General features: G+C 43.4%; 1 protein-coding gene across 1 annotated transcript in view; it reads left to right on the top strand.

The window, feature by feature from the left end:
• SPTB (spectrin beta, erythrocytic) overlaps positions 1 to 25,984 on the top strand; it is a 206,409-nt gene that overhangs the window by 75,797 nt on the left and 104,628 nt on the right. The window contains exons 2-4 of the mRNA XM_060262547.1: positions 11,119 to 11,304; positions 21,587 to 21,738; positions 25,009 to 25,182. Coding sequence (XP_060118530.1) covers positions 11,157 to 11,304; positions 21,587 to 21,738; positions 25,009 to 25,182 — 474 coding nt within the window. The 5' untranslated portion in view covers positions 11,119 to 11,156. The remainder of the gene's footprint in view (positions 1 to 11,118; positions 11,305 to 21,586; positions 21,739 to 25,008; positions 25,183 to 25,984) is intronic.

The raw sequence follows: 25,984 nt of genomic DNA on the forward strand, positions 1-25,984 counted from the left end.
TGGAGGTTCCTATCAGTCATCACCATGTAGCCGCTGATAGGTCTATCCCTCATGAATCTATTTCATCCCCTTTTAAAGCTGCTTATTCCTGTGGCCATCACTACATACTCCAGCAGTGAATTCCACATTTTAATCACTCTTTGTATAAAGATGTATTTCCTTTTATCCACCCTGAACCTACTGCCCTCGAGTTCTAATATTTTGGGAAAGGGAGTAAAATTTCTCTTTGCCAACTCTCTTTACATAATGCATCTATTCTTCTATAATTTTGCAAAACCGAGCAACCTGATTGGTTGGGACTAGGTGAGACTGTGGTGCATCAACGTTTGGCTCATCTAACCATCAATCAACTGTTCTTATGTTGCATTGGCTGACTCTGCTCTCCCCCACCCACTGCTGGCTCCAGGACAGATGAGGATTGGCCCTCTGTGGAAACTGCTAGGCAACGGCTGCTACTAGGCAACTAACCTTCTCTCAGTAAAAAGCAACCAAGTTTGGTTCTCTCAGTAAAAGGTGGTGGGGGAGGCCCTTTCAAGTCCTATTTTGGCCTCTAAGGGAGAACTCATTGATTGACTCTGCTCCTCTCTCCCACCTGAGTGACTGTTTCTAGACAGCCAAACTGATTCTCTCAATGGCAACCAACCTTGGTTCTGACAGTTTATGAGTCTCCCTACCAGGCCCAAAGCGACCAGGGGGGTGGGGGGCTGCTCTATTTAACCCCTCCCCTTCCCTCTGTAGGGCCCCTCTGTTAGGCCAGAGGAAAAGGGAGGGAGGGAGACCCCTGTGCATGCGCGAGAGTAACAGAGCAAGAGAGAGAAAGAGCAACTGCAAGGGGGACAGCCAGAGAGCAGCAAAGAGAGACAGAAATGGAGAGAGAGCAGCAGAGAGAGAGATCAACTGCAATGGGGACAGGGAGAAAGCAGCAGAGAGAGAGAGAGAAAAGTGCAAGAGAGCAGCAGAGCGAGAGAGAGCAACTGCAATGGGAGAGGGACAAAGCAGCAGAGAGAGAGATAAACAGTGAGCGAGGCAGAGCGAGAGACAGAGCGACTGCAACGGGAGAGGGAGAGAGTGGCAGAGAGAGAGAGAACAGTGCAAGAGAGTGGCAGAGTGAGAGAGTGACTGCAACGGGACAGGGAGACAGCAGTATTGAGAGGGAGAGAGAAACAGGGAGAGAGAGAGGCAGAGCAAGTGCATGACTGCAACAGGGACAGGGAGAAAGCAGCAGAGGGAGAGAGAGAGAAAACAACGAATGTAAGACACACTGTAAAATAACCCCCTGCCCCACTCCCTCACCTCATTTTTTATTTATTATGGGAACTCTCTGCCTCCCCTTTCTCTCTTTTTTTTGGGGCGAGAGCTGGGGCGAGGAGGACTGGCCACTGGAGGAAAGAAGCAGCCAGGTCCCATTGCCTCCCCCCAACAAATTTTTTAATCCCTGGGGGCCCCTCCACCCAATTTTTTTTGGCTGTAGGGCTGCTCCCTACTTTCCCTTTGGATAAGCCGCCTGTCGCTCTGCTTTGCAGAGGAGAGAGAGAAAGCTTTCCCTCAAGTGGCTGAGGGACAGAGGAGGAGGGCAAGAGCCATTAACTCGTGGGCATTCGATGAAATTGCTGAGCAGACAGGTTAAAACGGATAAAAGGAAGTACTTCTTCACCCAAAGGGTGATTAACATGTGGAATTCACTGCCACAGGAGGTGGTGGTGGCCACAAGTATAGCCACCTTCAAGAGGGGTTTAGATAAAAATATGGAGCAGAGGTCCATCAATGGCTATTAGCCACAGTGTGTGTGTATATATAAAAAATTTTGCCACTGTGTGACACAGAGTGTTGGACTGGATGGGCTGTTGGTCTGATCCAACATGGCTTCTCTTATGTTCTTATGTTAATTGAGAAAGCCTTCTCATGATGAGGGGAGGAAGAGGGAAGGCTTTCTCAGTTGTCCGAGGACTCTCTTGATTGGCTGAGGACTCATCTCTATCCTCCTCTGGAAGGGAAACAGACAGAGGCAGGGGGGAAATGGCATCCTGTAGCACCAGGTCAGATACACAGAGACAGATAGGGAGGGAAAGCGAGACACAGAGAGAAATTGAAGTCCTATGCTTAAGACCAACAATGTTATCAGAGAGAGAGTGTGTTGAAAGGTGTTGCTAAAGGCCTCTGAGGGAGAACTCATTGGGGCCAGTCCTGACTAGGAATGCCAGTTCCAGGTTGGTGGGAAATTCTTGCAGATTTTGTGGTGGAGTTTGAGGAGGGCATAGGAGTTAGGGCTTCAGAGTGGGGTGTGCCAGACCCATGTTCTTTCTATGGAAGCTGACTGTGAAAGCTCACAGGGTTGTTGTTCAGATCAAAGGGGGGAGAAGACAATGATGACAGCTGCTGTGGTTCCCCAAACACACACACACTGTGGAGAAAGACTGTATTTTTCCTGCAGGGAGGGGGAAGGCGACGGAAAGCTGAACTCAGAAGAGCAGATAAAGGGAAGCAGATAAGGTTGCCAACTCCAGGATGGGGAATTCCTGGAGATTTAAGGGATGGGACCTCAGACAGGTACGACGTGATTTCTTCCTGGGGGAACCACTGTTGCCAATCCCCAGGTGAGGTCTGGAGATCACTCAGAATTACAACTGCTCTCCAGATGGCAGAGATTGAGGTGTGTGTGTGGGGGGGGAGTGAATGCCTTCACTTGATGGGTGGGAAGACAGCAGGGGGGACACTTGCCCAGAGCCTCTTTCTAAAGCCCGTAGTATTTTTCTCTTCAACAGGCCTTATTCCTTGTAATTGTTTAAACCTCTGCCATGCCCCACTTTGTCATCTCTTTTCTAAAATGAAACTCCCAGGCTCTTCAGCCTTTCCTCATAGGGAAGGTGCTCCAACCCCCTAATCATCTTCGTTGCCCTCTTCTGAAATTTTTTCTAGCTCTGCAATGTCCTTTTTGAGATATAGCGACTAGAACTGTACACACGGTATTATTTTGATAATAATGTTATTCAATAAGAAGTTATTTTAATTGATGATCTTTCACCTAGGATAAAGACCCTCCTCCAATTTTCTTTTCTCCCTGAAACTATAGTGAGAGCATTCGCAGCAAAATTGTCTAGCTTGAGTGTCTTTCATATATCAGCAGCCAACTCCCTTTTCCTTACACCTATTTGCATATCTACAGTTTCCTCTCCTACCAACTGACATATAACTGAGTAATTTCAACTTGTGGACTAAAAGACAAGTGGCTTTCACCTAAGACTGACGAGAGAGACTGATTAAAAGGCAAATGATTACCATCCGGGCGTTTTTTGAGCAGGAACGCGGTTCCGGCTGGCTTGGTGTCAGGGGTGTGTGACCTGCTATGCAAATTAGTTCCTACTAGGCTTTTCCCACAAAACCCAATTTGAAACAATGGTGACATCAGGGAGTGTGGTCTGATATTACCATGCATAACAAACCCAAATGTGCGTTTGTTATATGCAACAGACCTGAGAATACCATATGTTCAGCCTTTGTCTAAATTTACAGACTGTTCCACTTTCCCCAGAGGACTGACATAAATAGGACAGGTTGGACTGAAATAATTTAATGAAATGTATGCAATATGCTGTATGCTTATATATTTGCTTTCAAACTGGGCCATAGAGTATAAAGCAGGGGGGGGGGTGCGGTATCTACAAACCTTAATGAAATCACTTTACCAGAAAAATCTGAAACCTTAAAAAAAAAACTACATTGAGGGATTAAAATTTACAAAACCATAGAAACAACAAAGCTTTAACAAAAGGATGCCCACTGAAATCTCAGTTGTCACAGTAATGTTGCTGAGCTTTCCAAGCCTTGCTTTCTTTACAGCAAAGCTATGGGGGAGAGAATCGGAGATAAACTTGGAGGCCAAAACAGCCCTGGAAATGTACAGCCCCTGCCCTTTCTTTCATCTGTCCTGATGGAGGAGGACACACTAGGGACAGGTCTGGTAGCAGCCACCAAAGATTCACTACCCACGTCACTCAGCCTGGCACAGCAGCTACCATGCAATGGGGCCCAGCCCATCAGCCATCTAACAGGGAAAACTGAAGACGGGAGAAGATAAAGGTCTTTTCTGCACCTCCATTTCCCTCGCTTTCACTGTGCATCACCATTGGGTTCCCCCCTCCCTTCTGCATTCCCCTGTGCATTCCAATGGCATTTTGTTTTTCTGTCTGCATTGATTCCACCCCTTCAGCTCTGAGCTCACTTTCAATTTGCTTTCTCCATCGGTCTTCCCAGAGTCCTTTTGTGATGATTTATTCTCCTACTTTGCTTCCAAGCTGAAGGTAATTTAAAGGCATACACATTTCCTTGGACTTTTCCTCCCCCCTCCTCTTGGAGGCCAGTTGGTCTCTCCTTATTGGTCAGTTTTGCATTAGGCATGTCTTTTGAAAGAGGAGATAGGAAAGTAATTGCCTTTCTCTGAGTTGTTTGTAGGAATAGCCAATTAGCTCAGCTGGTTAAGATACAAAGCTATTAACTGCAAGGTTGTTGGTTTGATTCCCTATTTGGGCAATTTTATTTTTTTAATGGTTTTCTAAATGTTTTAAATTGACATTGACCATAAACATTTCAAGCACGAGGATAATGCTGTAGGCCAAGATCCAGCAGCACCCCCAGGCTACAAACCTGTTCCTTAAGGGGTAGAGCAAACCTCCCCAGGACAGGCTGTTCAAACACCTTGCTCAAAAATAGAGTGCTGGGATTCAGGGATGTCTTTTTTCTGGATGGTTCGCAGAGCCTCCTCTTACAAAGCAGCTGGAACTGCACCCTCCCTCAGAGAGGGTTTTATTGCCTCCTGGACCAACCCAACCAACCCAGCCTGGCTTGATACCAACAGCCACAAAGGGCAAGGGATGAGTCTAGATGTGGTGGGCCCTCATTTCAGAGCATCTTGTCCCTATTATATGATCTCAACAACAAAGTCATCCATAAGACTAGGACCAGACTCCATTCCTACAGCATCCTGAGACTGAACTGCACTAAATGAGGAATCTGAAGTCATGGCAGATACAAGTGATTTTACCTTTAAAATGCATCACAGAAGCCTCATGGCAGGTCAGTATGTTTTCCAGGTCTACATTTTCTGGGAAACATAGTGGCAGAAGGACAAATGTTGTACATGTGCTTTTGAATGCTTATGATTAGTGTGGAAGTGTAAAAGTCCACTGCAATTGCCTTTAAAGAATAGGAAGAGTTAAGACAGATATATCTTCCTCTGAGAATGGGTATAAGTTTTCTATACTGGGCTAAGCTGCTTATCATTGCTATTTGTTACATGTACCTAACTCTGATTCCATGATAGATATTTGTCTCTCCCCCTGTACTGTGAATAGTCTTTTGAAAATGCATTTTTCTCAGGTCCTTCACATGTTATCAGTTTTCCCCCTCTAGAGGCAATCATTTTAATATTTTAAAAATATTGCTTTGTGAAGGAGCACGATTGGAGACTGGCTACCCTACCTAGTTGGAGTCTTAGTTTGTACATAAGTTCTTTATTCAGTAATTTATTTGTAGAATATATACAATACATAGTATTAGCATCTTAGAGCGTAGAGTGCACTATTTGTGGTTTCTTGCTGTGTTCTCTCTTGTATTGCCTTACATAGCCGTCTTCCTTTTTCATGCTGGTAAACACCTACCAAATAAAATTTCCTTTACCGCCCCTGCCCCTCTAAACTGATGAAGTTAGGAGAAAACCTTGCCAATTTCATCTGCTTTCTTTTCTTAAAATTGATGTAAATGCCTACTAGAGGTGGTAGGAATAATAATTTAAGAAAAATAAATTCAAGGGGTTTTCCATTAAACTGACACAGTTGGGATCCAGTTTTAGGAAAGACCAGCCATGGAAAAACTGAACAACTTGACAAACCTTTCTGAACCTTATCGGTGTCGTTTGAGCACAGCGATGGAAAGCGGAAAGGGTTCCGACAAATGTGAAGCAGAAAATAGGATTAATCACCGACTATGATATTATGGATTTCTATCTGAGTACACTCATAGGACAGCATAGACCAGGATCTGGGACAGGCAAGAAAGATAAATGTTTTCTTCTGTGCTGGCTCAGAAGGGGATGTGATAACACTTAAATAGGAGAAGCACAATGGGTAATATTTGTTAAATGAAGCAAGAGAATGTTCCCAAGTGATGATAAAGTATTGGGAAATATCTAATTTCAGCCTAAATGTGTATAGGTTACAGAACTGAATGCATCGTCTGGCCTGCATGGTCACATTCAAACAGAGAGGTGCAGGGGGAAGCACTGGAGAATATTGGAACTAGAGTAGAGGGGCAGCGGCTATAGGAGAACAGAACGGCTTTGCACATCTCAGTTGGGTTCAAATAGAGAACAAGTCACCACCTTAAGCAACGTTGTCTAAGAGTAGCAAATAAAGGTGAAAATAAAGACAACTTTATGGATTATGCATCCGCAAACCATATTCCCACTAGTTGCTAGATATCTCTCTAGTATACAGGCTTAATCTTACAGACAAAGCATCATCTCACAGGCTGTCTGAAGGAGGACATTCCCCTCTATCTCATATATATTGAAATGTGATTCTTGTCCAGTAACAGTTGGAGAAAGCAGTCATACCAGCAGGACTTCAACGTCTTGGCCATGCTCTCAGTGATCACTCATCAGATGAGCACTTATTGAATTGTGTGGGACATTAAATCCTTATTAGCAGTTTAAACATAGACTCTTAGCCGTAATTCCACATTTAGCTCCACTGGGCCAGTTTCTCTGATTAAGAAGATCTGGTCAGTTAAGGGTGTGTCACTGTCTTCTTCAGAGGCTACAGGAAGAAATGGAGCAATCCAGAGAAAATGAAGCTCATTTAAGGCTGCTTGCACATGGGGATTTCCACCCCACCTCCCATGGAATGCAGCATGCTCCTACATTTTTTTAGAGCTTCCATACAATGTCATGTTCTTTCCAAGCATGACCTTGGCAAGAACAAACAATCTTTGCTCTGGCTTAAAGAGGGAAATGTGGGGTGGCTGAGGGCAGAATATCCATGTGGATGCTACACCCGCAGCAAACTTGGGAAAGGAGCTAAACTCCGTATTTCTCCCCTCTCCCCTTAGGTCTTTTAACGGGTTTTTCCTGTCTGTTCACAGCTGAGCTGTGGTGCCCCTTTAACTGTGGCTCAGCTATGAAGAAGGAAGGGGTTGCTAGCCTGCAGTGATTTTGCCCTAATACAATTGAGAAGCAGGGACTCAAACAGCAGCAAGTGGTGGGGGGGGGGGGGGAGCATGTAAATGTTATCCTTGCCTGTCTCCTTTTCATCCTGCTTGTTGCTTCCACAATGTGTGAGGGGGCCTTTCCCAGCCCCCTTGAGGAAGCAACTTAAGCTTCATTGACATCAGCAAGATGTAAACTCTTAACTTCGAGATTGGGCCATTCTGATTTTAATAGAAATTAAACATACCCAGCTTTATTTATTTTCAACATTTCTGTATCTTTGGCTTTCTTTCCTGCCTTATGTGTGTTGATCTTTGAATAGAAATTAGCCTGGTGATGAGATTTCTGCTTTGTGTCTTGTTTTCCTTCAATATACCACAGGTGTAATTAACACTGAAGAAACAAAAGTATCCAGGCAGGGAGAAACAAACCTCCAATTGCAATTAGCTGTGCTGTTTTAACACTGCTCTTTTAAAAACTTTCTTTGTAGAGGAGGTTTGGTATAGGACTGCAGTACTCTCATGCTTCATGTGTTGGGAAGGCAGAAAACAGGTATATGGTGAATGTGTCCTTTATGCAAACCGTTGTAGAAGCCATTATATGGACTGGCTTAGCAATAACTACAGCTGTGGGAATTCAGGAATCCCTAAAGCTGCCTCAAATGCTTCCTTGCTCTCAGTGTAATTTCAGCAGTTGTGAACAGAGGACTTAGGTGGTATAAAATTGCATCCCTCATCTCCAAAGTTGTGTGTTCGATTTGATTGGTGGTGAGTAGTAAGGAAACAATGAAAAACTGTGCAGTGCTTGAAAGGGCTGGGGTGCATTTGTTTAGGTACTTACTGAAACCATCTAGATTGTGTATTCCATGTGTCTCCAGGGGAATCTCCTCTTTTTTGTGCTGCAAATTTTGTCTAGATTGCAAACTGAATTAGAAATCTTGTACTAGATGAGTTGGAAGCCTGTTTTGCTAGTGAGAAATGTTTCTTTATCTTAATTCCAATGTTTTTGTTTCACTGTAGCAACATCCACATAGCAGTGTGCACATAATTGTGTTGTGACTGTAGAGGCATTCATGGCCACATTTCTTTGCTTCCCTTAGTAAAACTTGTGCCCACCCCAAGCTTCTAGGGGGCTTTTGCCTCTGTTTAAAAAAATGGCAGTAGGTATATTACTGTGTTATTATGATACCATAGCAAATACTGACATTCTCACCTACAAGGTGGAAAAACTTGCTTTGGCTGTGATCCTTCAGAAAATACGGGCCCGAATCAGGTTTGGCAAAGAATGCAGTGAAGTAGAGGAAACCTGATGATGTTGTGTGGGCCCTCAAATAAACATGCTGCCATTTGGGGAGCAAAACATTTATACGAAAGCAGCCTATCACAATTTGGCAGATTAGAAGAAATTAATGAGAAATTGAGAAAGCATTGGATTAGGGTTGCCAGGTCTGTGTTGGAAAATACCTGGAGACTCTGGGGGTGGATTTGGGAGAGGGTGCGGTTTGGGTGGGGAGGGACCTCAGAACGGTACAATACCGTAGAGTCCACTTTTCAAATCAGCCATTTTCTCCAGGGGAGCTGATCTCTGCCAGCTGGAGATCAGTTGAAGTGGGGAATCTCCAGGCCCCACCTGGAGGCTGGCAATCCTACGACTGGATACAAGACCAGTCTAAACTAATAAGGACTATGGGTAGCTGCCTATAGAGGAAATATTCCAGTTGTTCCACATGAATCAGGGAAACTGGCTCTGACTTATCCTTTGCTTTAGAGCATTGAACCCATTGTGTCTTTTCCATCCTTTCTTGTTTTTCTTCACTGCACAAGTGAAAGGAATGAAAGCCTTTGTCAGTATGGTGCTGCAAAAGGTGATGCGGTCAGGAGAACTCTTGCGATGGAAATCAACCCTCTCATACAAGATATGATGATTCTGTGTGTATATAAATTAAATTTTACTCAGGGCAGCAAAATAGCTGTGGTGGCCTTAATTGACTGTATGTGTTGTTGTGGTTGTCGTTTTTACTCTCTCCTTCAGTTGTGTTGGAGACTTGAAAAAGACAAACATGATTCAAACTATTGCTTGTCAAAACATACAGTTTGAGAAAACATGAATTTTCAGAAGCTCAAGAGAAGGCCATGGGATTTTACGCACTCCTTTCCTCCAGCATCTTCCTTCTCCATTGTAAATTGTTCAACGTCCTTCTGCATTTATTTATTTATTCGATTTATATACCACCCTCCCCACCGAGGCGGGCTCAGGGCGGCTCACAACATAAAATACCAGAACAATAAAAATTAATAAATATTAAAACACATTCAATAATTTACAATAATTAAAACTATAAAACCAGAAAAAAACAGTCTTAACAGTTTGGTGCTATTCTGACGGCCTTCCTCCGCAGTTCTTAAATACCGGTCAGTTGTATGCCAACCGGAAGAGGACAGTCTTGCAGGCCTTGCGGAACTGCCCAAGGAATATACCATGCACCTGTAAACATGCTAAAGGCTAGCACCAGAGATGACACCGATTAGCTGCAAGCATGGTTAATATACTGTAGATGCTGATATAATGTAAAAGTTAAGATCTGTAGGGGGAAAAGGCAGGGGTAACAGCTTAGGGCTCGGGTGGGAACAAATCAGGCCAGTCCTTGGTTCAGGAACCCTTAGTTCATGATCTGCCCATGAACCACCATGGTTTTTGCAGCAGTTCATTTGGTTAATGGCCATCAGGGCAGCATGACTCACCAGTGAGCTCAGAGGCATTTAAATGCGATCTGAGTTCTTGAGAGCTGCCGCAACTTGGAGGGGGGGCGGGGTGGAGCAAAAGGCATCACTGAATTGGCTTGCATCTATTTTGCATCAGATGCAAAAGGCATCTGAACTGGCTTGCATCAGCGATGCCTTTCGCTCCTCCTGTGGTGAATTCACTGCTTGCACTTTAAATGGGTTTTGACAGTGGGTGCTACACAGGAACGAAGTTAGAAGTGGTGAACACCACTTCTGAGTGAATTCACCGCTTGGACTCCACCTCTACGCAGCCCCCACTGTCAAAGCCTATTTAAAGGGAACATTCCTTTTAAATTGGTTTTATGAACCCTGCAAACCGTGGGACAAACCTCCATTTTCCCTGTTCATGTCTACCCCTAGGTTGCACGATCCCATAATTTGTTCTCAGTTTCTTCAACCATACTTAAATGATCAGTACTGCTGACATCTGTACTGAACAATAGCATTTACGATACTGGGCTTCAGTTTTTCCAAATCAATTAGAAAACTCTCTGAAATTCGGAAAAGGTTATGTCTGCCACCCTGTTTCTGTTGTTTTCTTCATCTTTGTTGCAGATTAAAAACTTTAGTGAAAGCTAAAAAAAAAAAAATTTCACACTAAAAATAAAATTCTGGACCAATGTAACCCAAATTCTGTGCCGTGAAAATCTCATGTGTTCAGAGAAATGCTATGAATGGGAGACTAAATTAAATCCATAGTAGCTTTTGTAGTATGTTGGATAAAAGCAGCATGTCCTGTTTCAATTTGATCTGCTTACTACTGAGGTTGATTTATTTTCTGGATAGCACTTTTTGAAGTATCTTTTCTCTGAGACTAACAGTATTATGTTAATTTTCAGACTCCTGCAAGCTCCATAAAAAGGCAGACTATTGCTTTCAGAATTGCAGTTTTTCCCATATGTTATATCCCCCCCTACTGGGCACAGTTTACTGGTGCATTCATACATCCCAGTGCTGCTGCTCCTTACTGCAATATTTCATAACCTCCAGGAGCTGAGGGTTAGGAATATATTTCAGTGGCAGCCATGGATTGCTGCCTTTTTTGAATTATACCAGAATTGGGGTGGTATGTATATGTTTTTGGGGTGAGATTATGTTTCCCCTGGAAGGATAACACTTTGTTTTGCTTCTCTTCAGGAAGCTTTCCATGATAACTAAAACAAAACAACCAGATCATGACATCAACCACAGATTTTGATCACTTGGAGATTCAGCAGCAGTACAGCCGGATCAACGCTCGCTGGGAAGCCTCTGATGATGAGCTGGACAATGACAACAGTTCAGCCAGGCTCTTTGAAAGATCTCGGATCAAAGCTCTGGCAGGTAGATGCTGTGTTGACTCTGGGAGATCATCCTTTTTTTGCTGGTCATTAACTTTCCCTCCTCTTTGGGGCAGCATCACATTCATCGGGAGTTTTTCTTTCCTGCTGATCCTTTCTTTCTTTTTTTAGCAGTAGTCTAAGAGCATGCCCTATCCAGCGTGAGAGCCACCAAACTAAATGTTTTGCCCTTACACTGAGGCCTACCAGGTTCTTGACAATATCCCCACTTCTGCAGTTTCAGGCAGGCTAAAAAACAGGAGCTTAATTAAGACCCTTAATTAAGACGCTTGCCGTGCTAGGCGAGTGAGCTGTGGCTTTGTAAAATATAAGTTTGTATAGTCCTGTCTTAGAACTTAAGTACTGTATATATTTATTATTTTAATCAGAAGCTATATGACCCTTAGTCACTGGTTACCGTAGACTGATACCTAAGAGAGACTTGAACACAGGTCTATAAGCAATAATGGGTGGATAGCCACACATTCTTTACTGTAATCCTTTGTTCCATCTATCTCTGCCTGTCTCTGCTACAATGAAGACGGAAGAATGAGACGAGTATGTACATAAGTAGCAGCCATAGCATGCCTCTGTTTTGCTCCAGCTAGGGAGATGTAGCAATGCACTGCAGTGGCTGCCAGACTCAACACCCTTAAAAGAAATAAATACTGTGGATTCAACAGCTATCTTGCTGCACAGTGCTTTTAAAAATGGGTAAGTAACAATAGGAAAGGGTGAATATGCAGGGACACTCATCATTTAATTGTTCACCGGAGTTGCCAACAAGCCAGGACAATACGTTTTAATAGTGGCTTAATAGGAGGTTATTTACCATGCAATGTCCTCTATCTCCATGCCATGAAAGGTGTCTTGTTACCCATTTTCTAACATTACATTTCTATCAAAGGGACAGGACAACTCTCATCTGTGCTCAGCAGCACTGAGTCTGTTTGGTACAGGTTATAATTTTTGCATAGAGTAGGAGCTTTAACTGGCAACATGACCTGAAAGCAAAAGACTGAAGTCCAGTGCTTACAGAACAAGCCTATTCTTTTGAGAGGTTTATGTATACTTAGAAGGGAAAAGGCTGGCTTATCTGTTACCTGCTGAGCTGCATAGGTTTTGGCATAAGAGCCATAATGAATGGATGGATGTTTGTGCATGGATAGGCACAAGGGGTTAGAATTCTTGTTCAGGCTAGTGAAAGGCCTTTTGGTTCAGTGAGGCAGGAGATGCTAGAGAGTGAAACAGTCATGGAGGATTTAGTGCATATGCTGGCTGTACATGGATTCTTTCTAAAGAGAAACCCTGGCCTTGCTGCTGTCACCTATTTCTCACCACCACTATGCTGGCAGTATGGTAGCAGTGAAACTCTTATGCTGGATTTTCTTTCTTTCTTTTTTGTTAAAGGCCAGAATTCAAAGGCAAAAGAAGTCACACTGATCATCAAATTTAGCAGTCTTGCAAGTGAATCCTGAAAAATCTCCTCATGTTATTTCTGCGTTCAGACTAAAACTATAACTTTTAAGTAAAAAAATTTGCTCCAAGCCTGAGAGGGGATGCCAAATTTAAACCACTACACATTTAAGCCAGTTTAAAAAAACTGCTTAACTGCCATGGCTTCCAGTCTACCAATATTGAGGATTGTGTCCCTGTGAAGGGGCTAAGCAGCTTTAATAACAACGTATTATTTTATCACAACAACGTTGTGATATGATACCACATGTTATTCTTTTGGGGAAACTACAGCACTTAGACCCGTTTAAATAGTGTGGTTTCTTCAGGCAAATTTTTCATTTAATTATGGAATACACTGCCAAAAGTACTCTGTGGGTAAGCAAGATCCTGCTTTTCACAGGAAGATGGAGGTCAAGTTGGTGGGTTGACCTGAATATAGCAGGTTTGCCTGTCTTTTAAAACTGTGCGTAGAGTCCCAGTTCCTTAATGAAGTCCTGAATCTGAGACATGCCTCAACTCTTAGCAAAATCTGAACAAGAAGCCAAGGTTTATCAAAGATTTCAGGTTTTCACGTCTGGCATCATCATTAGGGTTTGTAGAATCTTTCGGGCTCAAGTGCCGTGTTCTACTGGAGAAAGTTTTTCTTCCAGATGTTTCGTTCTCAGCTTATCTTCACACCCCTTCCAACCCTCCCAGCAATCAACACAGAACAATGGTCACATTCTACAGCCAGTTTCCTTATCACCACCCTTCCAGGAAGCCCCACCAAACAATGGGTACATTCACAAATCAATTGCCCTCTCACCACACCCCCTCCAGCCTAGAAATAGCAGCTCTCCAGCAGCCCTGGCCTCACTCAATGCACAGCAGCCAAGAAGGTCAGAGCGCCTGCTCCGGCTGCAACACCACTGAGGATGTTCTCTGCAGCTGAGAACGAAACGTCTGGAAGAAAAACTTTCTCCAGTAGAACATGGCACTTGAGCCCGAAAGATTCTACAAACCCTAAAGCCAAGGTCTGTCTGTCTTTCTTTCTTTCTGTCTTTCTTTCTTTCTTTCTTTCTTTCTTTCTTTCTTTCTTTCTTTCTTTCTTTCTTTCTTTCTTTCTTTCTTTCTTTCTTTCTTAAATGCTAACAAGCAGGTAGCAATCTTTTCCTAGTATAACTGTGGCTATCGGGAAAGGAAAAGGGGATTTTTTGTTGATGGGTTCTAAGATAAAATAATAAAGCAGTGGCAGTTTATTGATTGGTATAAAATAGACCACTTCAAACATTAAGTTTTTAGGCATACCAAAAATGTTTTGAACAAATGCCTAAAACTCTAAAGTGTGAATGCAAAAAAAAAAAGTATGATCACAAACATTCATGTATCTACTATTCTAGGAGCTAGAATTAGCAGCAGTATATGGCATTAATAATATGCTATATGATAGCATAACAAGGGAAAAAATAGCTCTGAGAGACGTGATTTTAGTAGGTGCATGTTGTACGTGATTGCATGCTCAATATTGCTTTGCTTGGATAAGTTATCCTGGAACCCATATTAATGGTTGTATCTGTTCCAGCAAAAGGGTAGCTAAAGAGTCATTAAAAGGCAGATTGTTCTTTGAATGAGAAGGTGAATTATTGCAGATCTGGAAGTATGTCCTGTGTCTGGGGAAAATGTGCAGAAGCCTGAATTTGACTATGTTCCAGGTGTTGTTCGTTACTTCAGATGAGTTGAAATAGTACCTTACTGTTATTGTCTGTTATTCTGATAACTACTGTAGCTATTTTAATTTCTTTGGCTCATGACTTCAGAATTACATCTTCCCAGAAATTGACTTCACTCCATAATGACAGTTGCTCTGTTTTCAGATGGGCGAGCTAATGGGTCGCTTTAGTTTTCCTCTCCCTCAAGATTGTTTCCTGCCTTCTTTTCCTAACTTTTATACAGAGAGAAAGAGAAGCAGAGGACTGGGGAACATTAATACACTTTAAAATAAAATGATGCAGTTAGATGAGTAGTATGCTGTCCAGTTAATTTCTGCTGCAAAGAAATCTAATTAGTGAAGGAGACGTTGCTGTCAAAACAAGCAGCAAGTTGACAAAGATGTCAAAGCAAACTGTCATGGGTGCTGGGGACCCTGCAGAAGAAGCTGAGCCTGCAGAAGAAACTGTGCCCCTGCCACCTGCACCAGTGCCCCTGCCTCCTGCTGGAGAAGATCCAAGCCCCCCTGCCTCGCCCTCTCGGGTGGCTCGTGTGCGTGACCGCCTTCGTCAGGACCTCGGGGATCGGAGGAGAGCGGCACGCTCACGAGCAAGACGCTCCCTGAGCCCTGAGTTTTGAAAGGATTCTGGCCCTTCTAGGAGTGAGGATGCTTGAGTCTCAGCAGGATCCTGGCTGCCTCTCTGAGCCAGCAATTAGCCCAAATGGGCAACAGACAGCAGAGGGCTATATAGCTGTAGGCTTTGGGAGGAGGCTTTGTGGAAGCAACTAGTCACTTACCTGACGTTCTAGCATCCACTTCGGCTTTTGACTTTGGCTTCTGGACCCCCTGACTTTGGCTTTGACTTCTGGACCCCCTGACTTTGGCTTCTGAACCTCTGACCTGTGATACCTGGACTGTGATTTGGTTTTGGCACCTTGGACCCTCTTTGCTCACCAGCTACAGACCTTGGACTGCCCCTGGACTTTGCCTGACCCGGCCCCAGTCCGTGACACAAACCTGAATCCCTTTTGAGTGAGCCCATGAGAGCCAGCATGGTGTAGTCCTTAAGAGTGGCAGACTCTAATCTGGAGAACTTGGTTCGATGCACTCCTCCACATGAAGCCAGCTGTGTGACCTTGGGTCAGTCACAGCTCTCTCAGAGCTCTCTCAGCCCAAAATATAATCTAACTGGTGGTGCATAACTAAAAAGAGCTAGTACCTAAGGCAGCCAGACAATCTTATGATCTCCTGGCTATACCACACACAATGACATATGACAATTAAATGTATTAATAAGTGAGCCCATCTTTTTTTTCCCCTTACTGCACAAAACTGTAATAGTGGCAAAGTTGGATTCAGGAAGATATTTCAGCATTGTCCTGTTACTGCACACTCACACAAAGTATTGCAGCCTGAATACAGTGCTCTGTTGATCAAGCAAGGGAACCCACACAGGCCCCTAGTACACTAGTTCTAAACTTTAGCATCCTGGGGACCCACATTTTAGTTTAAATTATTTATTTATTTATAAAATTGATAAGCTAATTCTCCAAAGAAGCTGCTCAAAGCACTTCACAAATAAAATTAATGAAATTTAGCAAACTATTGCAGATCCCAAAGTCCTCCCCTCCCTCTCCCTGGTGGCCAAACATGCAGTAGAAGAAGAAGAAGATATTGGATTTATATCCCGCCCTCCATTCCGAAGAGTCTCAGAGTGGCTCACAATCTCCTTTACCTTCCCCTCCCCCACAACAGACACCCTGTGAGGTAGATGAAGATATTGGATTTATATCCCGCCCTCCACGCCAAATCTCAGAGCGGCTCACAATCTCCTTTACCTTCCTCCCCCACAACAGACACCCTGTGAGGTAGATGAAGATATTGGATTTATATCCCGCCCTCCACTCCAAAGAGTCTCAGAGCAGCTCACAATCTCCTTTACCTTCCCCCCCCCCCACAACAGACACCCTATGAGGTAGATGAAGATATTGGATTTATATCCCACCCTCCACGCCAAATCTCAGAGCGGCTCACAATCTCCTTTACCTTCCTCCTCCACAACAGACACCGTGAGGTGGGTGGGGCTAAGAGAGCTCTTACAGCAGCTGCCCTTTCAAGGACAACCTCTGCCAGAGCTATGGCTGACCCAAGGCCATTCTAGCAGGTGCAAGTGGAGGAGTGGGGGATCAAACCCGGTTCTCCCAGATAAGAGTCCGCGCACTTAACCACTACACCACACTGGCTCTCCAGTGGGGTTGCCAACAACCTGGGGGGGAAATGTCTCTTTCATAGAGGCTTAATAGGATATTAGCTACCAGGTGATGTTATGAAAAGATTCATCTGCGCATTTCCACACATTAAACCTTTATTAAAGGGACAGGGGCAGCACATTTTCCTCTAGGCCTGTTGGCAACCCGACACGTGCCTCAGGGAGATTTTCATTCTCTGGTGCCCTCAAAACAATGCAGTGTAAACCATGTATTGTCTGTACATGGCTTACAAGGCCAGGTCTCAGCAGGTAGCTCATTCTATAAGGCCACAACTCAAAAGATCCTGACACAAATTATAATTAATTTCATCCCTTGTTTGGAAGGCATTTTGCACTGCAGGCAACCAGAAACTTTTTTAAATTGGTTAATATTAATTGGTGGAAAGGGGCCTAAAATAATTTCCCATTTCTATAAGCAACTTCAGGTAAAACAGTTAGATTGTATCTTGCCTTTATTGAGCGGAGTTTCTCTAATCTCAGTTTTTGAGGCTGAAACATAAGGTTGGATCCTACTACCTTTTCTGTTGGTGCAAGACAGAGGAAGGATTCTTGAACACACACACATCCTATGCTGGTAAAAAAAAAACAAACATATGTGGCACAAGGCTGCACTGAAGAAAAAGGATCTGGTGAAATTGCCCCTTTCCTCTTACAGTAGCAGGAAAGCTGGTAGGACATATGAAAACTTGCTCCAGACTGGCACACAGTGCCCATCATGACTGAGGGGTTGTGATGTATCTGTATTCTCCACTATCTAAACCCCATATAAACCAAGGGTGTCGAATTCATTTGTTATGAGGGCTAGATCTGACATAAATGAGACCTTGTCGGGCTGGGACATGGGTGTCATAAAATGTAATGCTAGGCAATGGAGGTATAAACTTTATAAAGGATACAGACAAACACAATTTGGAAAAAAAACAACACCTTAAAATAGAATATGCTTAAAACATTAGCACTCTTGGAATATTTTGTTTATTTAGCAGTCTCTGATAACTGACACCTTTTGCTCTGAATTATTTCATCAAAATCTGGAGACAATGTCTGTGGTGTAGCAATCTTGAGTATGCTGCTCAGGTGTTGTTCAGGTGTGTATCTGTAAACTACAAACCTACTTTTGATTTGTTGACATTAATTGCAAAAATTTCATGGTCAATTTCTTGAGCCTAAGACCCAAAGCAAAAGATGAAATGGCTGGGCATTGCGAGCTTTTGTACATAAATTGCTTCATGTGCTGGTCAAGACAATGTGCAGGCACTATGAAATAGACTGAGGGCTGTGTGTTTGTCTACAAAACTATAGTCTTCCCCAGAGAAATAACTACAATTCTTACAAAGAAGTCCAAGAACATAGAGACAGCAATGTATAGTGGTCAGTATCAGCCTACTTATCTGGGAAACATAAGGTTCAAAATCCCCATTCTACAAAGGAAATGTGCTGAGTGAACTTGGTCTGGACACATACAGTCTAATCCACCTTGTTATTCCTCATCTAAATAGGCCGCAGTCACACTCACCATTAAATCCATCCCTAACCCGTCGCTATTATACCCCGCAGCTTTTTTGCAACGAATTTCCTGATCAGACATCCCTCCATCCTTCAGTTCTAAGCAGTGTTGGTCCCGTCGCTGGTTGATCAGAGGTCTCAACCGGACCTCATTTTTTGAGATGGCATTCCACACTCATGCAAGCGCAGTACGTGGGATATTGTGCTTGGCTTTTTTTTTAAAAAAAGGTGCCAGAAAAGGTGGGCGATCTGCAAAGGTGGGGGCTCTTCCTCCCCCCCATTTAAACACCCCGCCATGGTGTTTAAATGGGGGGGAGCACTGCAACTCTCTTTGCTGTCTCTCCGCCTGGCGGGGAAACAGCAAGGGTGGGGGATCTTCCTCCCCCCCATTTAAACACCCCGCCGTGGTGTTTAAATGGGGGGGAGCACGGCAACTCTCTTTACTGTCTCTCCGTCTGGTGGGGAGATGGCAAAGGTGGGTCATCTTCCTTCCCTGGCAGGGAGACAGCAAAGGTGGGCGATCTGCCTCCCCCTCCCCCATTTAGGAAAGGTCCCCTGTGCAAGCGCCTGTCGTTTTCGACTCTGGGGTGACGCTGCTTTCACAAAGTTTTCATGGCAGACCTTTTAAGGGGTGGTTTGCCATTGCCTTCCCCAGTCATCTATACTTCCCCCCCCCCCCAGCAAGCTGGGTGCATATTTTACCGACCTCGGAAGGTTGGAAGGCTGAGTCAACAATTGCTGGCGCAATGATATCATTTGGAGTGGGCTCTCGCAGGGAAGCGGATGTGCGCTTGCGACGAATCGGCTACAATGGAGTCGTCGGAAGCATTCTTATTCCGGATTTAATGTACTATCAAAAAAGTCTGCATCTCAGTTGTGGCAGTTCGGGACACGAATGAGCCAACGACCATTGCCAGATGCTGATGTTTGGACAACCGCATAAAATCCGACATGCATCTGGCTTTCATCCATGCCCATCTCGTCAGTTTATGTGCATCTGACCTCGGCTAATAGTTTTCATTGCTTTCCTACTACAAAAGACTGGATCATGAATGCATAAATACAGTGAAAAGGGGAAGGCAAACTAAATTGCACCAAGGATAGCCCTGGCATAACAAGCCAACAAAATACTCTTTCTCTCTCTCTTTCTCTCTCCCACTCCCTCCCTCCCCCGCCCCCTCTGTAGCAAGGCAAAAAGCTCATACCTTGAATAAAACTTCATTGCTCTTAAAGGTACTTTCTTTGTATCTCTCCTGTGCAATTGAGGGAACTGGGCAAAGGAAGCTCCCACTCTTTTCCTCTCTTCCTTCCCATGGGATGAGGAGAGGAAGAAGCCTCAGCCAACAGAAGGAAGAGAGGCTTGGCTCAGTAGCTCTCCCTCCCCACATTTCTCCCCAAGGGAGGAGCCTCAGCCAATGGAGAAAATAGAAGATTTGCTCTGTAGCTCCTGTCCAATGGAACAAGCCTGGCAAAGCACACTGTGATGCAGAAGAAAGCAAGAGAGGGAGAAGGAAGCAGACAACAGTGAGTTTCTTGCAGACTTGATAGGACCTCTCTGGGGGCCTGATCTGGCCCACAGGCTGTACGTTTGACACTCCTGTTCTAGACCCTGCACCATAATGATTCTCTAGAGAGGAGTGATAGATGGGCTGTAGGGCTGAGTACCAGACGGTACAAGCCATAGGGGAGGGACAAAGAACAGTGTACCAAATAGTGATCTATACAGAGCTCCTCACTAGTTTCTGAAATATAATGACATTTGTAGAGATTCAGGTTTTTCTCTGAAGCTTAAGAACTATTTTAAAATATTAGTTAATAAATTCTTAAATTGTTAAAAGGTCATGGAAATATTTTTGGTTGGCATGCATATATGTGTTATACGAAAAGTAAGATGGATGGGTTTTTCACACATCACTATATAAGAAGCAATTTGTTAAATACATGGCTAAAATATAAAAGATATGGAGATGAAAGAAAACCGCTTTGGATTGTGCCAACTGAAGTAATGAAACTATATTCTGATATCAATGAAGAGAAATGGCTATCATGCAAACAATTGTTAAAAATACATGGAGGAAAGGTGGAATTAAAATCGGCTGAAGAATTACAATATAAATATAACTGGTTTCAACTGCAACAGATAAGGAGTTTGCTTGAACAGGATATTAAAAATGATGGAATAAGACAAGAACAAACAGAATTGGAGAGAATGCTGTTTGGTGATAACGGAAAATTGATTTCAAGAATTTATAAACTATTGTTGAAATGGTCTACGGAAGACGAACTAGTCAAATCTCAAATGATAAAATGGGCGATAAATATAAATAAGGAAATTCAGATGGAGTCATGGGAGTACTTATGGAAAAACTCTATGAAGATATCGACATGTTATAACATTAAAGAAAACTGCTTCAAAATGTTATATAGGTGATATATGACACCTAAGAAATTGGCAAAAATGAATAATCAGGTGTCGGACAGATGTTGGAAATGTAAAAAACATGGAGAATCTTTTTCCCATATGTGATGAACTTGTGAAAAGGCAAAACAATTTTGGCAAATGATTCAGCAAGAGATCTCAAAAATTTTGGATTATAATATTAAGAAGGCACCAGAAATCTTTTTGTTGGGATTACAAATGGAAAAATTTCCGAAACAAGATAGAACGATAATTTGGTACATGCTTTCAGCTGCAAGGACATTATATGCGCAGATGTGGAAGTAGGATAAAATACCAGAAAAATTGGACTGAACTTACAAGAATCTTAAAAGAAAATGATCTAGAGAAGTTTAAAAATGAATGGGGAAAATTTCAAATATATGTTGAAAAACAATGGAAGGTTAAAGAATACTTGACGATTTTTGACAATAGTTGAACATTGGAGGAAGTATACATGGATTATAGTTAAAAAGCGGGAATATGGGAATATACTTTCTTTTTAATTTTCTTTTGATAAGGACTAAAGGATTACAATGAAGATGGACTATAATTATAACATATGTTTTTTTCTTTCCTTTTTATTTTTTTGCTGTAAGACTTTTTTGAAGATTCTTTATTTGATAAAATTACCTTTTAGTTTTAGCAGTTTACTTAAAATACACCGTTGGAGGTCATGAAAAGGGGGGGAGGGAGAAGAAAAATGTAATGTTTTTGTATGAACTTTTAATAATAGATGATGAGTATTATTGCAATATATTGCAGAATAATAAAATTGTTTTAAACAAAAATAAATTCTTACATTGCCAGGTTTTCTTTCATAGATCTGGGGATCATGCAGAAATCATACAATATTCATGTAGTCCTGATTTTTATTAGCAGATGTTTGGTGAGTTTAAGATAGTATTTTTCAATATTTTTTTTTTCAGATGAGCGGGAAGCTGTACAGAAGAAAACCTTTACCAAATGGGTGAACTCCCACCTCGCACGGGTAACCTGTCGCATTTCTGATCTCTATATGGATCTCAGAGATGGACGGATGTTAATCAAACTTCTTGAGGTTCTTTCGGGAGAGCTGCTGGTATAGTTCCCTCTTATTTTACCCCTTTCTCCATAAGGTAACTGTAGGGTTGCCAAGTCTAATTCAGAAAATATCTGGGGACTTTGTGGGTGGAGCCAGGAGACTTTGTGGGTGGAGCCAGGAGACTTTGGGGCAGAGCCAGACTTTCCCATTTCCAAAATAAATTCATAAAAATACAGCAGTACAGTTCACCTGAATAGTCATCATTTCCTCAATAGCTGCAAGTCTAGTAAATGAAAGTGTAAACACACAAAAAGCAGCCAAAATGCAAAGAGTCTGCAAGCTCACATTTTTTGTGATCTCACTGGGGCTTTACTCACAGGAACTGCTGTTCTTCAGGCTAACATTGGCAAATAAGACAGAGAGGTGGTGTTTTCCTCCATCCCATAAACAGGCTCCTATGCAAAGACTCTGAAAACAATGCAAAACAAGCACAGAGACAGACACACACTTTTACTGGCTCCCTGACAAAGACTTCTGAAAAGTACAGGGTGCCTCTCTCTCACACACATACTTACTGGGTTTGGTTCCTCCACAACGACATCTGAAAAGTACAGGGGCTATGCTGCTGGCGCGCTCTCTCTCTCTCTCTCTCTCACACACACACACGCACACACACACACACTCATTCACTCTCTTACTTGCTCTGAAATGAAAGCGAAACAAATGGACTGTGCTCTTGGAGGCTCTGCTGTAGAACATTCTCATTGAAGTACTTCCTGCTTCCTGCTCTTATTTAAAGGCGTGCACACACATTTTAAAATGGGACCTGTTTGCAGGTTTTAAAACCTGCTGGAGATCTAGAGGTACATGGTGGCTGTGGAGATGGTGGCTTCCCCCCACCGGCCAGCTGGCTGGGGGTGGGATGGAGTCTGTAAAACGAGGGGATCCCCTGTTGGGACCTGGGGATTGGGAAGCCTAGGTAACTGTAATGGGAAAATGTGTCAGTAACAATGAGGAATCTCCATTAAGAGGCTGCTTAAGAGTCTTCCATGTATTACAAAATTCCTACTTCTGTGGAAGAATAACATATAGCCTGTGTGTAACAATTGCACATGTAGGGTTTTTGCTGTGAGCATACTGAAAAACCAGAGGCAAGTACTTCCTATGTAGGAGGAATTAATTTAACTTGTGAAGTTGCCCTGGTACAGACTGTTTTTTTTAGCAGCTATGCTTTTCCAGTTGACCCTTGCTCTCTCTTCCTTTCAATGCATGGCATTATAGTTGAGGTGAAGTGATTACTGAAGAGCATGATATGTAGAGGGCCATGTTTTTGGTGCTGGGACTTGATTACATGATTAAGAGTTATGGTTGTATAACATCAGTATATCTAATTTTCAACATGGATCCATCTGTGGATACTTAAATCTGGAAACTGGAGCCATGAACAGACAAGATAGTTCTTTCTACAAACCTGATAAAAGCCCCCAAGTTAGTGGAAAAATCTAAAAAAACAAAACAACATTGGAGGTTAACACTCCCAAATAATTGAAGCAGCAACTATGCCTTTAAGAAATGGCTGATTTATGTGTTGGCCATTGCTAGGCCTTCAAGCCTTGGTTTATTGCCAGCCTTCAAGCCTTGGATTTTGCCAGTAAAAGACAGAGAGGAGGCAGAGCCTTCACAGGGCCAGATCTGCCAGCAACCACTAGGCAACTTCCTACCAGCTGACTTTCATGACTCACTCAGGTCCAGCTGCTTTTTACTATTCAACATTAGACACCCCACAAAAGCCTTTGTGGAGTACTGGTTAGTGTTTCAGACTACAATGTGAGAGACCCTGTTTCTAATCCCAACTGTGCCATGGTGCTCACTGGGTGAATTTGTGCTAATCGCAAATTCTCAGCCTATCCTACCTCACAGGGGTTTTGTAAGGACAAAATGGAGGAGAGAAGAATTACGTAAGCTGCTTTGGGTTCCGGTTGTGGAGAAATGCAGGGTATAAATGAATGAAGTAAATTAATAAACATAGTTGAAGATGAAGGGCAGATAAGAGGTTGGTTTGTTGGTATGTGGAAAGGAAGCGGGGAACAGTGAGGATAGGTGGCTGCCCTGTGGACACAGAGGATATACTGAGTGTGGGGCGGAGAGAGGGGGGGAAATGCAGAGAAAAGTGAGGTGTCCCATCCAAGTCCTTGCAGGTTCCCTACTTAGGGTTGCCAAGTCCAATTCAAGAAATATCTGGGGACTTTGGGGGTGGAGCCAGGAGACATGAGGGGTAGAGCCAAGATCAAGGCTGTGACAAGCATCATTGAACTCCAAAGGGAGTTCTGGCAATCACATTTAAAGGGACGGCACACCTTTTCAATTCCATCCTTCCATAGGAAATAATGAAGGATAGGGGCACCTTCTTTGGGGGGTTCATAGAATTGGACCCCCTGGTCCAATCTTTTTGAAACTTGGAGGGTGTTTTGTAGAGAGGCACTAGATGCTATACTGAAAATTTGGTGCCTCTACCCCAAAAAACAGCCCCCGCCCAGAGCCCCAGATACCTGCGGATCAATTCTCCATGATTTTCTATGGGAATAAATCTCCATAGGGAATAACAGAGTTCCCAGCAGACATTTCCCTCCCCTCCCCCCGCTTTCTGACAACCCTGAAGCGGGGGGAGGGCCTCCAAACCGGGGGATCCCCTGCCCCCACCTGGGGATTGGCAACCCTATCCCTACTGCAAAGCTGGGCGTGGTCCAGCTTGATGGTCAGAACCATGCAGAACCATTTTTCCTAGGGAGGGGCTGCCGGGGGAGGGAAGGAGGGAAAGCTGAAGGCGTGGGGGCAGATAAAGCTAGATTGGCTGGTGGGTTGGAAGTACAGGAGGAGGCAGGAAAAGGTGAGAGGCTTTGGCGGCTTTCAGAGAGGGAAATGAGGAAATAATGGGGATGCAGGCAGGAAATACAAATCCTTGAGGAACCCCCACTTGTAGTATCTCATATGCACTCATAGGATATTCCATATCAAAAACATACACAATGTATTGTACTTCTTTGTATTTGAGAACATGAAAGATTTTTATTTGGCTACCCCACTCCCTTGAAAACTGTGCTTCTTTCAGGGAATGTAACTTGATCTCTATATAATTGGGAAGTTTGTATTTTCCTACAGTTAGCAAAGTTTTAGAATCTGCACCACTAAAAATCAGAAAAGCCCTGTTATTTCTACACAAACTGGAATTTGTTTCCAATTTGGGGGTCTCTGTTTAATATAGCAAAACACTGTTTGGCAACAGGTATGCTTGCACCTTTATATCAAACGTTCTGCACTCATTCACAGCCCAAGCCCACAAAGGGTCGCATGCGAATCCATTGCTTAGAGAATGTGGACAAGGCCCTGCAATTCCTCAAGGAGCAGCGTGTGCATCTGGAGAACATGGGGTCTCATGACATTGTAGATGGCAATCACCGTCTGGTGCTAGGACTTATCTGGACGATCATCCTGCGCTTCCAGGTGAGTGCTGAACCTGAATCCTGTGAAAAACAAAAATGGTCACTCACTGCTTTACTCTTGTGAAAGCATGGTAGAGACTGCTCCTGGCAATCTTGCACGTGGCGTTTTTAGACCCATGGCCCTGCTTGTCATTTGCTGAGAACAAATTATTTAATTGAGGCTGGAGCAATTCACATACTGTTGTGGGGGAGGGACGGTGGCTCAGTGGTAGAGCATCCGCTTGGGAAGCGGAAGGTCCCAGGTTCAATCCCCGGCATCTCCAACTAAAAAGGGTCCAGGCAAATAGGTGTGAAAAACCTCAGCTTGAGACCCTGGAGAGCCGCTGCCAGTCTGAGAAGACAATACTGACTTTGATGGACCAAGGGTCTGATTCAGTATAAGGCAGCTTCATATGTTCATATGACTAGTTGGTCAGCAGATGGAAGACACGAGGGAATGGGATTTCATCAGGGCTTTTTTTTTTTTAGCAGGAACACAGTTCCAGCTGGCTTGGCATTAGAGGGTGTGGTCTAATGCGGAAATAAATTCCTGCTGGGCTTTTTCTACAAAAAAAAAGGCCTGTGTGAAACAACGGTGATATCATGGGGGTGTGGCCTAATACATAAAAAAGCCCCAGATTTCATTATGTGTAAGTTGGATTGGCTCTCTTGAATACATCCTTTAGTCTCCTCTGACTTTCCATGTTGCTAACAGATACAAAGAAAACAGAGAATAGTCAGGTCTTACCATCCTGCGGAGGAAAAGTGTAGAGTGGGGAAATGTGCTGTGAGTCTGATTTGGGGAGGAAAGACAGTACGCTTTT

The sequence above is a fragment of the Heteronotia binoei genome, chromosome 21 (assembly GCF_032191835.1).
Source record: "Heteronotia binoei isolate CCM8104 ecotype False Entrance Well chromosome 21, APGP_CSIRO_Hbin_v1, whole genome shotgun sequence".
NCBI lineage: Eukaryota > Metazoa > Chordata > Lepidosauria > Squamata > Gekkonidae > Heteronotia > Heteronotia binoei.